The sequence below is a fragment of the Pinus tabuliformis genome, chromosome 2_1, assembly GCF_031772625.1.
Source record: "Pinus tabuliformis cultivar Carrire ecotype Pingquan chromosome 2_1, CPIR1, whole genome shotgun sequence".
Lineage (NCBI taxonomy): Eukaryota > Viridiplantae > Streptophyta > Pinopsida > Pinales > Pinaceae > Pinus > Pinus tabuliformis.
In genome coordinates, this window is record NC_142299.1 from 848,142,777 (window position 1) to 848,160,321 (window position 17,545).

The 17,545-nt window shown below is 41.4% G+C and overlaps 1 protein-coding gene across 1 annotated transcript; it reads right to left on the reverse strand.

Annotated features, from left to right (window-relative positions):
- Positions 1-429: 429 nt before the first annotated feature.
- LOC149203310 (uncharacterized) lies at positions 430-1,952 on the reverse strand. The gene is made up of 2 exons (XM_089401825.1): positions 1,684-1,952; positions 430-1,564 (listed from the first exon to the last, which is right to left on the reverse strand). The coding sequence occupies exons 1-2, from the start codon at positions 1,950-1,952 to the stop codon at positions 430-432; spliced, it is 1,404 nt and encodes a 467-aa protein (XP_089257951.1).
- Between the last annotated feature and the right edge of the window lie 15,593 nt (positions 1,953-17,545).

Consider the following 17,545-nt stretch of genomic DNA (forward strand, 5'->3'; position numbering starts at 1 on the left):
AACTGAGAATAGAGGCTTGAATGACAAAAAGCATAGGGGAAAGGGGACACCCCTGCCTAAGTCCTCTCGAGGCTTTGAAAAAATCAGTGGCTCTTCCATTTACAAGAGGAGCAATCCATGGCTCTAAGATGCATGCCCGGACCCATTTAATGAAGTTTTCCCCAAAACCAAACTTGCTCATGACTTTTAAAAGAAAACTATGATTTACACGATCAAAGGCATTAGCTAAATCGAGTTTGATCACCATACCTTGTTCTTTTCGGAGAAGACTAGAGTGTATTGCCTCTTGAACTAGGGTGAAGTTGTCCACGATCTGCCTTCCTTTTATGAAGCCTCCTTGATTCTCTAGAATTATTCTGGGAAGGATGGGCTTCAGTCTATTTGCAATTACTTTGGTGATTAGCTTGTACCCAATGTTACATAAGGAAATCAGACGAAATCTACTGAAGCTTTTGGCGACTTTTCCTTGGGAATAAGGGCTAAGAAGGCAGAGTTTGTACTGCCTCCTATTTTCTGAGCATTCTGGGACTTTTGGATCATTTTGAGAAGGTCCTTTTCAATGATCGGCCAACAGGTTTGAAGGAACATAGTGGAGAAGCCATCTGACCCCGGGGCCTTGTCCAGATCCATCTCAAAGAGGGCCTTTTTAACTTCCTCTTTAGTGATTTTGTCCTTAAGTAGCCTGTTTATACGAGGAGTGATTACTAAAGGAATGATGCCTAATAGATTTGGATGATGGGTCGGATACTTATTTTCGCTGTACAAATTTTGGAAGTGAGAAAAGGCTGCTTTCTTAATGTCTGCAAAGTCCTTGTGAATATCGTTATCCTCCTTGATCTCAGAGATGGTGTTGAAGCATTTCCTGGCCTGGGCTTGTTTATGAAAAAAAACAGTGTTCCTGTCCCCTACTTTAAGCCAGAGATTCCAGGATTTTAATCTCCAGTACTCTTCCTCAGCTAGACAGGCCTTATGAAAGCTCTTTTGCAGCTGTGTTTCTTTCTCTAATAGCTCCTCTGTGACTGTAGTGCTTTCCATGTAAGTTTGATGAGAGGCAAGAGAGGCTTTAATAGCTTTCCTTTCTGTAGCTGGGTTGGACAGAGATTTGGCCCAATGTTTTAGCTCTTTTTTTACCCTTCTAAGCTTTTCCTCCCAGATGAAAAAAGGAGAACCTTTGACGAGCTGATTCCAACAATCCTTGACTATTTGCATGAACTTTGGCTCCTTGACCCAAAGGGGGCTAAATCGAAAGGGAATAGGACCAAGATCTAGATGGGCAAGAAGCTCTAGTTTTAAAGGCTTGTGATTCGAGACACTGCTAGCGAGAATGTGCATTCTAGGTTCAAGACCTAGTAATAGATAGGAGCTTTGAATGAAAAATCTATCTAATCTGGCAGCAATATGTCCAGGTCCTACTCTTTTGTTAGACCAAGAGAACTTACCGGAAGAGGGTTTGATATCCAGCAAGTCCCAGTCCTGTATGAGATCCTCCACCCCTTCCCTTGCCAGATCTCGAATTGCACTTCCTCCCCTTTTCTCAGACGAATGAAGAGTGAGGTTGAGATCTCTAGCAATAATTATGTTTTCCAGATTTATCAAGTCTGCTTGGTGCCTTATTGAGTCCTAACAATCCTTTTTTTCCTGATGTTGACTGGAGAATATACATTGAAGAGGCAAAAGATTTACTTGGTGTCCAAGTTCTGCATTTTCAGTAGCAACCAATGAGTATTGCTCACCTCACAAATGACTGTGAATTTGTTGGTGTTCCATAGAGTGCCAATCCCTCCTGAGGTGCCCCGGGCAGAGATTGCTCTTGCTTCACTTTTGAACCAAAGTTTCTTGCATGCTTGCAGGAAGACTATATCTTCCAGCTTAGTCTTCTGGACGAGAAGTATGTCTGGAGTTTTAGCTCTTATTAAGCTTCTCATGGCTTCTTCCTTAACTTTGCTCCCCATACCTCTATAATTCCAAGAGATTACCTTCATTATTTGTGTTTTTGATGGGCTCCCTTGGAGCCTTGGGGCTAACTTTTCAACATCTTAGGCTTTGAGGCTAGCAATTTTTCTAAGTTGGCTGGTTGCCCTGTAGCTTGTCTTTATAAGTCTCCTACTCTCTTTTCTTCCTGTCAGTTTTGCGACCTCTTATAGATCTTCTTACCGAGGTTTGGGATTCTCCTATTTCTCCTTCCTCCTCTGACTTGTCTGTTTCCTGCTCTTCTTCCTCAGCTTCTGAAGTCATACCTTTGGGTTCTTCAGCTCCTTTGCTGGGGACTGAAGGAGTATCTTTGCTTGGAGAAATTGGTTTTTGGGTCTCGATCTCCAGAGTATCTTCTGTCTGCTGGCTTAAAGGATCAAATTTATTTTCTTGTGCCTTTTGGGAGGGGAATGTTGAGCATTAGCCTGGAGAGAGCCTTTCCCAGTGAGTCCTCCCAGTTTCTGCCCTTTGTGGTTGAATTTTGCTCTCTTGACTTGATTCCAACCCTCTTCGTTCCCTTTTTCTGGCTCTGCATTGGACGGACAGTTTCTTGCAAAATGTCCATGAACATGGCATTTCCTGCATTTGAATGGCAATTGCTCATAATCCAAGATCTACACATGAGTCCAACTGACGACTTTGATTTTGATTGCCTCTAGGAGACCCACCTCTAAATCTACTTCTACGCAGATTCTAGCATAGTCATACTGGTCCTTGTTGTTTGCTCGATCTATGAATTTTCTGAGAGAGTTGCCGGTGTGTTTCAAGGAATCCCAGTTCCAGCAGTGGACTAGTAGAGTTGGAAGACGAACCCACATTGGTATAGCCTTGGGGACATCTACAGCCGGATCAAAGTCCGAAGTCCATTTGTTCAAGTAGAGACCCTGAGGGCCCATGAAATACGACCCATTTTGGAAGATCATATCTTTATCTTCTTTGGAGGTGAATTCGAAGAGGAAGTATCCTCACCCAAGAAAATAAGAGGTAACACTTTGCTTGATCAGAGGAGCCTAGTTCCTATTGACCCATTTCTCAGTAGTTTTTGGAGAGGGCCAAAGTCCCGTGAATTGACCAATGAGACCCTGATCAGACATAGATAAAGCTACTTGGATGGGTGTCTCTGGAGGTAACGAGATCTCAGGAATTTCGTCTAGCTTATTAACGAATTTTGATGCTTCACTTCTTTTCTTCGGAGGCAGACCGGCCAGAAGTAGGTTGAAAGCGTCGAGGGTAGATGCAGAGGGCGGATCCTTGAAGTGTCCCTGCGTCTCCATTGGATCTGGCCTGAGGCCGGCCGCCGCAGGGGCAGCCATGCAGCAGGGGCCCAACCCTAGCCAAAAATTCTGAACACCCGCAGATCAGAGATAAGCCCTCTGCGGGCACGCCCGCAGGGATCAGCTGCTGGAAAGAGCGGGTGCGGGCGCGAACTTCAGAACCCGCGAAGTGCGGATCTCGCTGCAGAGGAGCCGAGACTCGCAGGTTGCAGAGCTCGTCCTAATCGTGATGCACCAAAAAAATATATACATTTTTTTAATATTTAATATTTTTTTAATATTAATTTTACTAGTTTTTTATTTTTTTTTCGTTATTATTATCATTATTTTTAACTAGTTTGTTTGTAAACTTTTCTTCTTCTTTTATTTCCTCTTCTTCTTCTTCTTCTTTTTCCTTCTAGTTTTTGCTAATGTTTTTTTTTCATTTCCTCTATTTTTACTTATATATATATATATATATATATATATTTTTTTTTATTTTTATTTTTTTTTTTTTCCAAATTCTTTTATGGTTGATGAGATAATTTTTTTTAACATTTTTTATTTTTTATTTTCTCTTTTTTAATATATATTTTATATTTGTTTTTTAAAGTAATCAACAATTTAATCTTAATTTTAGTAGTTTTTTTTTTTTTTTTTGTTAATTTTCTATTTTTTTTACAATCTAGTTTGTTTTTAATTTTAATTTTTAATTTTTTAATTTTTTTTTTTAATTTTTCTATTTTTACCTACTTAATTTTTAGTTTATTTTAAATGTTATTTTTCTCTTCCATATTTTTGTTTTTTTTTTTTTCTTTTTGCCAATTTTTATTTTTATGGTTTAGAAGAGATATATCTCTATATATTTCCATTTTCTTTTTAAATATTTTTTTTACTATTTATATGTTTATAATGTTTTTTTTTTTGAATTCTTATCATTAATTAATTAATTTATTTTAGTATATAGTTCAATTTATGTTTTGTTATTTTTTTTTTTTTTTTTTTTTCTTCTTTTCTTCTCTTCTTCTTCTTCTTCTTCTTCTTCTTCTTTTTCTTTTTCGGGGTCATGATAAATATTTTACGCCATTATTTCGAAATGTTGAAATTTTACTTTTGGAAAAAAAAAAAAGGTGTTTTCCCAATGTTAACACTTTTCGTTTTGAGGGTGTTTTTTGGACAATTTTTGCACAAAAATTTGGTTTTCACCGCCATTTTTAAAACATGTTAAAAATTTACCCAAGAAAAAAAAGGTGTTATTCCAGCATCAACACTCTTCGTTTTTGACACTGTTTTTAATTTTTTTTTGCCAGAGTTCCCCTTTTGAGTTTATAGTTCCCGTTTCAAAGTTTACATTGTTATTTCCCAAACTATTTTCTGATTGCTCTTTAAAGTTAGTTTGGATTTGAAGAACATAATTATCATTATACTGATCATATTTAGGCAAATCATTAAAAGAAGTAATGTCATCAAACATACACATGAGATCAACATATTGCCTCTCCACATATTGCTCTATAAATCTATCTTTTGATCTATGGTAGTTGGAATTAGCAGGAATTTTTTCATGGATAACAAGCTCTTGTTTTTGTTAAATACATGTGTCATGGTTATTTTGAACAAAAAATTTATCTTTCATGGTGATCTTCTGTATCATTTCCTCTATTTTTCTTACCAAAATGTCGAGTTTTCCCTCTACAATGTTGTTCTTCTCTGCTCTTGCTTTCAACTTTTCTCTTCTAATTTGAAGATTAACTTCTGCATCTACTGCAATGTTCTACATCTATTCCAGTGTTGAGAGGTTTCTTTCTCTAAGCTGAAATTATATCTCTGGATCAAATGCTTTTGGATAATGTAAGAGAGTTGAATCAAGAGGAGGTCCTATATTTGATGGCATTGAATAATAGATTTGATTAAATATGTCAGAAAATTGTTGTATTGTTTCATTTGGCTGTCTTTTTAACTGATTATATTCTTCTATGATCGCAAAAATATTAACTTTGATTATCCATCTATCAAGGAAAAATTTGACAAACTATTGGAAATTTGAGATGCTTGCAATAGGTAGATTCTTGAACCAACTCTTTACTTTACTTTGCAAGGAGAGAGAAAAAAATAGGATTCTGACATCATCTTCATCAATCTCAAATAAGTCTAGATAATACTCAAAACCTTGAATATGTTTTTGGGAAGTGATTTTACCATCTTCTCCATCAAACCTAGGGAGATACTTGTAATAATTGTTAGGGAAAACATGGAGTGTAGGAGGTAAGATGAGTGGCTTTTACCTATTAGGAACTTTCCAAGGTATAGGAATATGTACAAGGATTGTAAGATCATTCTTCATTATTTGAGATTTCTTGATTAGAAAATGATCATCATAAGATTCAGAAGAATGATGCTCAAATGTGTAAGGAGATTTTATATTTACAATTTTCAAAGGAAAATAATTAAAAACTAATCTAAGATCTTCTCTAAAATACAATATAAATTGAAAAACCTTCTTGATGAGAACATGATGTCTTGGATAACAATCCAAGTTAGAAACTTGATCTTCCCATATTGTTCTTTTAGGTTCATTCCTCCACCGGAGTCTTGATTGTGAAATTGATTTGGAGTTTCCAGGTGGATGATTTTAACCTTTGTGTATCTGATCATTGTCCACCATCATAGATCAGATCTGAACCTATAAAATATTTTTAAAGAAAATGTCATTCGTCCCTAGTATGGTTGCCAATTATGTTAGCACTCTGATATTTCTTTTGAAGTTAATGAAGAAAGAAAAGTCAAAGGTAACCGCAAACCACTTTTGGAGATCAGGACCTAGCCTTCCTGATGCTCAGAGAGGGCTCTCTCTTTATAATTTAACTTTGTTTAGTTAAGATGTTTTTAGGCTAGTTACTGTTTGCACTTGGGTTTTGTTTTGAATTTGGGTGGTGGGATCACTTTACTTAGATGAATAGAGGTTTTCTTCTACCATTGGGCTATGGGGTCGAATGTCGGATAAACAAGACTGGATTCAGTTCTAAAAAATAGTGTCTACAGGGCAAGATAGATGACTTACTGCAGATCTCAAAGGCTAAATGGTGAAATGGTTTCAAATCAGATCCCTGGAGAAATTAAGGGTTCCCTAGGCCAGACTCTAGAAGGAATGAAAGAAGTCAACTGGATGGGAGAGAAATTAAGGGTTCTCAAATCTGGGTATCAGAGGAAAACATGTAAATGACTAACTGTGAAAAACATAGTGTACTTAAACAATTTATTATTGATATCTCCAGTTAATTCATTTAAATTTAGAACAAATTTAAGATTATGAAACACATAAGAAGGTAACAAAATCAAACAAAGAAGATACTTCACTGCAAATGGCTCATCTCATGAATCCTGTAGCGAAATGCTTTTATCACTTGCTCCAATCTATTGACTTGAAAATGGTACAATCACCCTTAGGTTTAAGATCAAAATAACTCTACAAATGTAATATAATCCACCCAAAATACTTCAAATGAAGAAGTATTTATATAAATTCTAAACTGAAATATCTTGAAAAAATATCAAGATTGGTTTTACAAATATCTCAAACTGTTTTATATTAATAGAACTTAAATAAAGGACACTCAAAACTAATGAATCTATTTGGAACTATATTTATGGATTGATGGTGACAAAGAAGAGAAATTCGAATTTGATAGCAACTTTTAATTGATGATGAGGCTTCCAAGTCACTAACTACCTCCTTCCTTTGTGCATTCTGCCCCAGAAATTCTGCAAAATTAGGGTCCGGTGATACCTTTGTATATCTCAATCTGAGATATATATGTAACATAGGGAAAACAATTATTGTAGATAAATATGTTGTCAAGATAAAACTCTTTCAGTTTCCCAAAATTCAGCTCCAACTGTTCACAATATTCTCTGCAAAAAGATGACAAAAACAGGACTTTGCAGGACTTTGCATAGTCCGAAAAATAGGCTGTCAAGATATGCATTTATCTCCATTTTTGTAATACTTGTGTAAAAAGTGAGATATTCTTTTGTAGATTTTCCTTTTAGGAACAAAAACCTCCTCCAATTTCTCAAAATTTATCTTGGATTGGCCACAATAGTTTCTACAAAATTATGACTTAAACAAGAAATTTCTGGAAAATGTACCATTCCTGCTCTGATTTCATCTTTTAACCTTAGTTTTCTTTTAATTGTTTTTACCTTTACTTTGGATAAACTTCATTGTTGCTGGTGAAAGTGTTTTCATTTCTGTTTAACTGTTACTGTCTCCATGTTTACTTTTTTTGTTTACCTTGATTGCTATGTTTTTTCATCAATCTTCACTTTGACATGAATTTATTTTATCTGTATGCTTTGTAACTGTCTTCCATGATGTTTGTTTTCCCACTAGATGCTTTTATTCACTTTGATTTTTCAATTTGATACACTTTTACTGATACTCTTTCATCTGGCTGATTTATCTTTTTCCTTTTACCGTGCTTTTTTGACTTTCACTGTAACCTTTTGACTTTTACTGTACATTTTTTTTTTGTAAAGTAAGGCATTTTTCATTCCGGATAACAGCAAAATTACATCATACTAGAGTTCAGGTGGTGGATCTGCCTGAAGGAAACCAGACCGCCACCTTTTGGCCTTAAAACCTGACCAACATTCAAAAATGTTAAGTTCCTTCTTCCTGTCATAACCATTATTCTGCTTATTAAAATCAAGGCTAACTACAGTAACATAACTCGACGTCCAGATACAGTTCAGATTCATCACAAAATTAACTAAAGAAGACACACACCACTAATCTTCGTCCGACAAATTTACCGGGGCTGGCTTAGAGTCGCTAGCGCCCGGCTTCAGGATCTTCTGCTCTATGGCCCATTTGAGTTCCAGCATCATTTGCTCCATGTCCTTTAGTAGCAGATGGTTTCTGGAAACCTGGACTTGGACAGCCGCAAGCTCTTTTAGGAGAGTGTTCTTTATGGAGGCTGATTCCTCTGTCAGTTGGCATTTGAGGAGTTCTTCAGCCTGTTTGAGATCTTCAGCCTCCTCTTCGGGAACAGCCTGGTTAACCTCCATAGCCCTACCAATCACATGTTTCATGATCCAATAGAATTGTAACGTTTTATTGAACAACGTGTTCCTGCCTCTGGTGGTGCCAGGGTCCGTGATCACTTCCCAGTCCCCACGGGTTATTTCTTTGTTCGCGCTGATTTCCCTCAGCTCGCGCTCCCATTCATGGATAAGAGAGCGGACCTCAGGAGAAATGCCAGTCATGTAGCCATCGATTAGGTGAAGGAGTTTGTCGAAGTCGGGCTTCCTGCCCCTTTTGTTCGATTGACTACTGGTGCCAGCATCCCTCTTCTTATCAGAATTGGTCTTCCTTGGAGCCATCTTACCACTGGCCTGGGGCTTGGGAATTGTGGAAGCTTTCCGACCTATCATAGTAGAAAACCATAGGTCAATGCGAGAGAGATGGAGCACAATAAAGTTCAGCTCAGTTGTAGTGGCAAGCTCAGCATGAATGGATGCCCATGTCCTTGGAGCAATTCAAATTAGGGCACGGCGGCTAAAGACCCACCACCATCTCACAAGATCCCGAAGAACCCCCCACCCGACGAAGTGGCGAAACCTAACGGCCTTAGCCAACAAGAAGGAGAAGCAGATGAGGAAGAGACCACAGAAGAAGGCCAGGGAGCAGAAAAGACCAGGGGTGCACGGACCCTCCTGAAGCGCGACAAAACCCGGCAAAGCCCCCCACACAGCCTGTTTCTCAGAGCAGGGCGCGAAACTAGCATGAAGCAAAACTTTCCCGTCCCAGCAGGGGGGAGGAGAAGAAAAAGAGTGCCTGGAGGGCCCTTTTCATTGCTGCAACAAGGGTTCTGCGTGCAAGGCCAGAGCATGGCCAGCCAGGCAAAGAGAACTGAGAAACAAGCATGCATAATGTCTGAAGGACGAAGACTATAGGAAACATACCACCTTTTCTTGCCGAAGCTGAGGAGGAGGGCTGGTCGCAGAGGTGAGCAGGCGCCTTTCCGTTCTTTTTCATCGTGCTTACCAAGCTGAATGAGCCTTCCATCTGTTTCCTCGGGCTTATTAACGCGTGGTCGAGTCGACCAGGCCGCCACTTGGCTGATTAAATTTCCGGCCTCTGCTTGGCCATTTAAATTTTCGTCACGCATTTCGGCTTCCCCATCTCGGGAAGTGGCATGACTTGACCTTCCCACTTTATGTGTCATTATTCCAACCTCCGTCTGGCTACTCTTGCCATAGCCTTCCTGTACTCCTGGTGCCACCTGTCATCCTTCCTCTGTCCATTATCCCGAATTCCGGAGCTGGCTCTAGATCATTCCTTAATTCTGTCTCAGCTCGCACGTCTTCTCCATCCCTTCGGCCACTCTTGCCATGCCCCGTCACCTGCCCGATTTGTTCCTGCCTTTCTCCTCTGCCTATTCCCACGGATGAGCTGTCTGATCCCAGCTGTTGTAGATTATCTCCGCCTCCACTGCGTGCCGCCTGATCCTGACCGTTCATCTCTTTCATGCCATTACCACCTTTATCAACTTTTAGCAGTTGCTGAAGTTGAGATTTCTCCTCCTGGTGCAGATGAGGCAGACCTTCGTTGTCGATTTCTTTGCCCCGGTTCCGGCATCCCCAATTCGCAAGCCAATCTGCCGGCTTATTACCTGCACGCCTGGTGTGAGTCAGGAGGAGGTAGTCTATTCTGGGAAGGAGCTTCCCAATTTCGCCAACGAGCCAAGCAGTTCTCCAGCTTTTGCTGATCCTTTCCACTGGCTGTTGCCGTTGGAGCTTCTTAGCCATGTCAATTACTAGCTTCGAGTCCCCCTCGATTTGGAGACATTTGAAATTGACCCGAAGAGCTATTTCCAGTCCCCGCTTCAGGGCGTGCAACTCGGCTTCATTATTCGAGGCTTCCCCGCAGTCCATCGCGAAAGTTCTTAAAGTGTTGCCTCTGGCATCTCTAAAGACTCCTCCAATGCTGGCCTCTCCTGGGTTGTGCTTTGCGGCGTCGTCGAAGTTTAGTTTTATGAATCCTTGTGGGGGGTGTCTGTACTGGTTGCTTTCGGCCACTGTTTTGGTCTGTTCTTTTCAAGAAGCCCCGCCGGTTACCATACTCTATCTGACCTCTAGTCTGTTTAGGATTTGCTCCTCTGAAGTCAAAACATGCCAGTCCTCATCCTTCCAACTTTCTATTAGGATTGTTTCCCGAGTGTTTCTAATGGTTTTCTCCCAGATTGCTACGGGGGTTCGGGCTTCTGACTTGAAGATGGCCCCATTCCGAGCTTTCCAGATATTCCAGAGCAGGAACCCCACGGTTATAGACATTTTTGTGCCTTACAGCATGGAGCATGAAATGTCAATAATCTGAGGGATCCAAAGTCCCTAAACATGTTGTTCCTACCCCTAGAGGAACAAGGTCAGTAAACCACAGCACTACAGATCAGTTCTCCACTGAAAAACACTCAAAAACAGGTCAATTTTGGATCAAAGCAGCTGCTCCACTAAGCATCTGCGCTGAATGTCAAAAGCTCTATGGTGTACCTGCGCTGCATAGCAAGTGCAAAAAAGGCTACCTGCGCTGGGCGTACTTTGACATGTGGAGGAATCTTTTCTCAATGTGCCAGTGCCCAGGAAGCTTCCAAAATGACACTTGGATCAGAAGATTCGCCTAATGATGAGTAAAGAGGTTCTAAAACTCCAAGTGGAAGGTAGAAACTCCGAGTGGACTCAAGGACTGAAGAACAACGGGAGTTGAAGAGGACAACAAGTCACACATCAAGCTGACTTATCTTCACTCCAAAACTCTATATAAGGATCTCATCCCATGGGATCTGGAGGCCGGAATTTTGTGCAAAGAATTGCTGTTGGTTTACAGTTGTGAGTATTGGGTGATTGCTTGAGGGAGGTGAAGAGGAGATTTCTTTCCGTCGGGAAGGTGATGCTGGATTGGACCTCTCACGGTTGTATCACCGCCTGAACCTTACTTCCTTATATTAATAAAGCATTTGAGGTTCTTCTATTCGCATGTGTTTCAATGGTGTTTTGTCTTACTTGCGTATTTGATTTATGCTAATCCTTGAATCAATTATGAATGCATGCTTCTCGTAGTTTCCTTTTCTTGTCTTATTCGCAGGATCTCGTGTAGCTGGGCCCGTGAGAAGACTTGGAGCTGGGAGCGAGCGGCAAATAGAGGAGATTGGATCGACCATTTGTGCAAGACATCGGTAAGTGGATCTCTTCCTTTCATCTCTTGCATGTCATAAAGAAGTAACTTTAGATAGCTTTGCTTCAGCTGTTGCTAAGGAACTATCACCCTTAGAGTGGGATAGGGTCATTCCGTGTTGGATAATTTTCCCCACAACAGACTGGCGACTCCGCTGGGGACCGTGTCTTGTTGGTAGCTTGTGTTTCTTGCTATTCATTTCCTAAACAAAGGGAGTACCGAATCGACCTGCATTCGAATCCTTCGAATGCAAAGTAGAGGGCAGCTACTCTAGCTCAGTGCTGGGCATGTTTATGATTTGAAGAGCTGATCCACAAGGACTCTTTTTAGCTCTTTGTGATAGTGTTCATCTTCCTTAATCATCCTCTAGTGTATACTTGGCTGATAGCCTCTGATTTGGCCAAAAACCATTGATTTTTGAGCAAACTGTGACCCGGAATCTGAGAGAGATGAGAGTTGTCTCTTCAGTGCAGCTGCAACAAAGGCTACCTGCGCTGCAACGCAGGTCCCGAAGGGGCTACCTGCGCTGCATGTCAGATTGACAGTGCAGTACCTGCGCTGATCCAGTTTTGCCTTGTGCAACTGGGGTTCCCTACTGTCTGTTGCCCAGTTTTCAATATTGTTTTTGCAGCCTGTTGTCAACCTGTATACCCAGCTGAAACTGCCTTTCTTTGCCTTCATTCCGCCTCAGTTGTATGAAGAAACCGTGATTGTTCTTATTGTATTTCTTGCTGTCATTCACAGTTTCCCGTAGCGAAAGTGAACTAGTCTTGCTGTGACCTCTTGGATCTAGGCCTGTGAGAAAGTGTCGTTGTGATTCTAAGAGCTAGTTTATTACTGTTCATAGCTGCTTGAACATTTGCTTTCGTTATATGGTTCGAATTTCAGTATTTCTTGTGTCGAAATGAGTGAATCTTAAGGTGTTCTTTTGATTATTGGACAAAAACTTGTTTTCTTTCACTTGAAATTGAATTCGAAATTATACAACAGCTTTCTTTTTGTAATACATCAACATTAAGAAAGAAGAAAAGAAATACTTGCATTGTGCATGTGCATTTTGACAGTTTGCATGTCGATTTAGGAAAAGTGCATCAGTGTGTGCTCTATGATCTGTTTGAAAAGATGATGTCTTTCTTTTCCCTCAGTAGTTAAGATTTTCATAAGTTGAAAGAATTGAAAAAGCTTGCTTATCATTCTTAGACTGCATTTAGGAGTTGTATCATACATCACGTGGTGATCCATAAAGGCAAACTGCTAAGCAAGATCAACCTAAAAAGAACTGAATTTATGTAACAGCGCTTTGAAACATAACGAAACACAGTAGAGGTCTAGGTAGAGACGTGTTCCGGCGTCGTTAAACATAGTGACCGTCGATCTCTACGAAGGTGGGTGATTCCTCCTGAGGGACGATAGCACTAATACGGATTTGTGCCCCCGCGTACCATCGCGTATATTGGGGGACCCCTATAGGAACAAAGCCTTTATCCATAGGAAGCCGTGTCGGCCGCCCTACTGATCGCGATGCAGTGAACACAGCATTCACAAAGATCGACCACTCGTACCGTAAAACGTATTCTGTGGTTTCGCGAAAGGTTTGGCACACCCTCTGCCTAGAACTCCAGAGTAGTCTCTTTTGGCCTTTTTCAAACTCTATAACTGAAAAAGTCCATCTGAGCATTTGTCACTTCGGGCTCGTTAATACATCGAAGGAGACTAGAGTCATCTTTAGCTTTTTCTCGACTCTTAAAAATTGAAAAAGCAAGTTGTGTCTAAAGCGTCGTCATATAAAATTCATTCTAAACGGAACATAATCACCCCTTATTCCTGCGTTGATCTTGAGGTTGAGAACATGGAACACGCCAACCAAGGGATTCCACATGATGGGAACCCTAGCCCTTTCTCCTCTTGGGGAGAAGTTGGTGCGCCCCACATGGCCACGTTGTCGCTTCCAGGACTGACAATTGGCCTGCCAGTTTGGCTATTCTCAACCACTGTAGTTCAAAACACCACGGTTCCTGAACAGTCGAGTCAACGGTTAGACCAGTCTAGAGCTACCCTCCAGCCTACCACTTCTTATAAGCCTTCCTCCGATCCTTCTTCTTCGAAAGGTCAAGCCGCCGAAAGCGGAGCTCCCATAGAAAAGAAGAAGGAAAAGAAGAAGAAAGAAAAGAAGCAGAAGGAGCCAAAGGCGCCTGGGGGCAAGCAAAAGGCATCTAACAAAAATCCACACACAGCACGGACCGGGCCCAAATCGCCATGTGTCATATGTAGAGGGGACCACCTCCACCGTGATTGTCCCGGTATTCCCCGGATACTAAGGGATTGGTCCCCTCATTTGCACAGTTCGGAAGCGTCAACCTCTGACAACCAGGTGGAATGCTTACCGTCGACCAATGAAAGTGAAGGTTCTAGACAACGAAGGGGAATGAGATTCCCCTGCGAACTGTGTGAAGGCAATCACACCCTCCGCCGTTGTCCCTTTTTAGACGAAGCAAAGAGGGTTTTGGAAGATCAACCGGTTGCACCATTGCTACTTCCTTCTGGATACCAAAAACTCGCGCCAAGTCCTTCGTTGGTCGAAAATACGGCTGCCCCGCTCATAGGGCCAACTGAAGTGTCAGTCACTAAAAATGAACCTACTGAATCCGGACCGGACGAAAGTCCAAAGGTCGAGACAACAGTTGACCCGGTTCTCCCTTCAGAAGTTTCATCTTCAAATACCACAGTCACTGAGGATTCATCTTCAGCTGACACCCCTACCGAAGAGAGTAAGGATGACACCGTCCAGATTCTTTTCATCAACACCGATTCTGATGAACATCAGGGCAATGTGCCCACTCCTTTATCGCAGGAAGGAGCATCGTCAGGATCATACCCGGCCGTGTATTCGGTCCCACCACCAAGCAACCTGGTTGTGTCCTTTGATTGGAACCAACTAGGCAGACCCCGGTTACCAGCCAGTATACCATTTAGAATTATAGTCCAAATATACAAAATGGTGATGGCTGGGACTATCATTGATGAAGGGACAACTGTGAGTATCCTGTCCTCTATTGCTTGGAAAGCACTGGGTTGCCCAGCGCTTTTGCCTGAGATAAGAAATATCTCGTGTTTTGACAAAGGAACCAGTCGACCATTAGGGATTCTACCTAATGTGCCTATTACATTGAAAGGGAAGGCTGTCAAGATAAATTTGATGGTCGTCCAAGGACCCTTGGATTATAACCTAGTCCTTGGATGAGACTACATATATTGCATGGAAGCAATAGTCTCCTCACTCTTTCGAATAATGTGTTTTCCATACGAAGGAAGAATGGTCAAGCTCGTAGACCAACTTTCATTTCTGGGATCACGCATCGCAAATAGTCACATACCTATCCTGAATGGTCTCTTCGATCAAGAAAGGTCTCTACCTCCGGTTCTTCTTCCTGATGAGTGCGAGTGATTCGGGAAAGTAGGGCCGGAACCCAGGGGGCATGCATCTTGGTCTGCTGGGGTCAGAAAAAACCTTGGGTATAAAGTAGAATTTCCGCGGGAGAATATGACTAGTCCATACCCCGTCCCCTCCTTCATCTTCGTAAAACAGAAGAGCCGGCAAGAGCTCTCATGCAGAAGAAGGGGCAGTTAGGAATGGGGTTGTTCTGGAAAAAGATTCTTTTGTTAAAGTTAAGTGTGTGGCGGAGCATCGTCATTCACCGTCGCCTAGTCGGCGCCGCCGAAGAAAGTTCTGTTTGAAAGGATTAGCGGAACAATCTTTGGGTAACCTGAAAGAGGTAGGCCTCACCCGTTGAAAACAAGGGTTTTTGACGGACAAGTAGGGGCGACCTTGAAATTAGACTTACACCTGGGGGCATGCAAACCTCTTGGAATGCAAGCACGGGCGGCTATTTTGTTTTTTAGTTTTTTAGGTCCCCCCTTTAAACCTGTAGGTCTAACCCGTTAAACTCGTAGGATTAGCCGATACCCAGCTTGCATAAAGAGAGGATATGGAGCAAAGCATAGCGAGATGAAGCTCCTTAAAAAATAGCGAGCAATCTACCAGGAGACCTTCCTACTTTATGACTGGTAAAAACGAGCAGTTTTGGCAAAGTTCATGCTCGTTAAAAAATAAACGCAAGATACGAGCAGTTTTGGCAAAGTTCATGCTCGTTAAAAAATAAACGCAAAACCGAGCAGTTTTAGCGAGAGTTCATGCTTATTAAAAAATAAACGCACATGTGAGCAAGCTTCCCCCCAGAGTTCAAGCGCATCAAGAAAAAATGAACCGGTAAATAATCATTTGAGACTGTAAATTCATCAGCCATAAAAGCCTTGGTCGTGTTTGTGCACCGTCACCTCCACTTTTCATTTGGCCGATCATTCACATCCACTTGATTGTTTACCTATTTTGAGGAACAGCTGCGAAGAGTGATTTCACTTGGCCATCCTTGTAATACTGCCGTGATTGGAAAATTCCAACCTGTACCTGGAATCTGCTGCTATCCCTGTTTATCACTCGTTCCTCAAAATACGAGTCTTCTTTGAGCTTTTTTCACTGACTCGTAAAATATGAAAAGTTTGCCGAGTTTTGGCCTTCCAGCTCGTTAAAAGGACCGGAAGAGCTATCCCTCCTCTAGATTTTAATCTTTTTGGACCTGAGGGATTATTGCACAAAACGATCGAGCGCTTGTCTAGTTCGGCTCGATAAAGATATCGAACATTCATCCCTTCTGTATTGTTTTATACTTTTTCGGACTTGAGGGATTAGATGACGAAAAAGGACCCCTGGAGTCCACTTTATGTACCCTTTTCAGACTCTCTAAAAATGAAAAGGATCAAGTTGTCTTTGTCGCTGGGCTCGTTAAAAATATTAGATAGCGACAAACTTGTCTTTAGACGAGAACGAGTTTCCCTATCGTTAAGCTCGTTAAAACATAGCGATGGGCTTGCCCGAAGGGCTGGTTATAGAACAAGCATATGTTATCCTCCTCAAGCTTGAAAAAAATAAAGAGGTACTGGTCAGAAATGACTGGGGAAAAATTGGGAAGAACCTCAAAGCTTAATGGTAGCAAGTCGCTCTTGAACATGACACTTTTTCCTCCATAAATATCGGGTTGGGTTATTATCATTCACCGGTCCCTTCACCATGGTCTCGCCATACCATCCATACATGGGGTAATTCTACCGATCCATCACATCAGTGTCGTTATATGTTCAAGAGATGTCATTCAGAAAGTGTCAACCGGGTCCCATCCACTACCATACATCATCTTTCATCCTTCCATGACTACCACCCTGAATCATATTTCACAGATCGTTTTCACCATCATCACTAGCTCCGTTCTGTGTCACTGATGTGGGATTCATTAAGGCCCTCCTTTGACGGATCGCTTCTTGTCGACATCAGCTCACTATCCAAGAAGTTGATCTAGGAACACCCCCTCAGTACTTTGAAGCTTGCATGCCTCAATGGCAAGTTTCTCACTTCCGGCGATAGGTATACATTAATGACCTTCGACCGGGAGACTTTGCGTGGTGTTCGACGTCAGATCCTATATTCACGCCACGTGAATTGTGCTGCAGTACCTTGAGGGTCATCATCATTATCGGTGATTCCTCTCGCGCTTGTTAACAGTTTACATTATTGACTGGTAATCAAGCGATGTCTTTCCATGTTCGACTTCAAGAAATTCTCACATGGATCGACTTGTACTAGAGTGAAGATCGGACAAGTTTGAAGACCCCGGATCTAGTTTCATCCATCCGGGCTGTGATATATATTCAGGAGATAAAAACATAGACATGTGCAGCAGATGATCATCCTACTAAAAGGATGATAATTAAAAGCAGAGAATTATCAGTCTATTATCAGACGATCGTCTGTTTATGTACAACAAATGTATTTATAAAGCTGAGCATGGGAAATGCCCGCATCAGCTAGATCATGAAAAGAAAGTATGAAAAGATAATGTATTGTATTGTATTTTGTTACAGGTCACCTCCCGACGATTGAATGAACTTCGGATCCTCCTAATAAAGCATTTCACCCGATAAACGACCTCATACTTTAGGGGGCAACTGTTATAGACATTTTTGTGCCTTACAG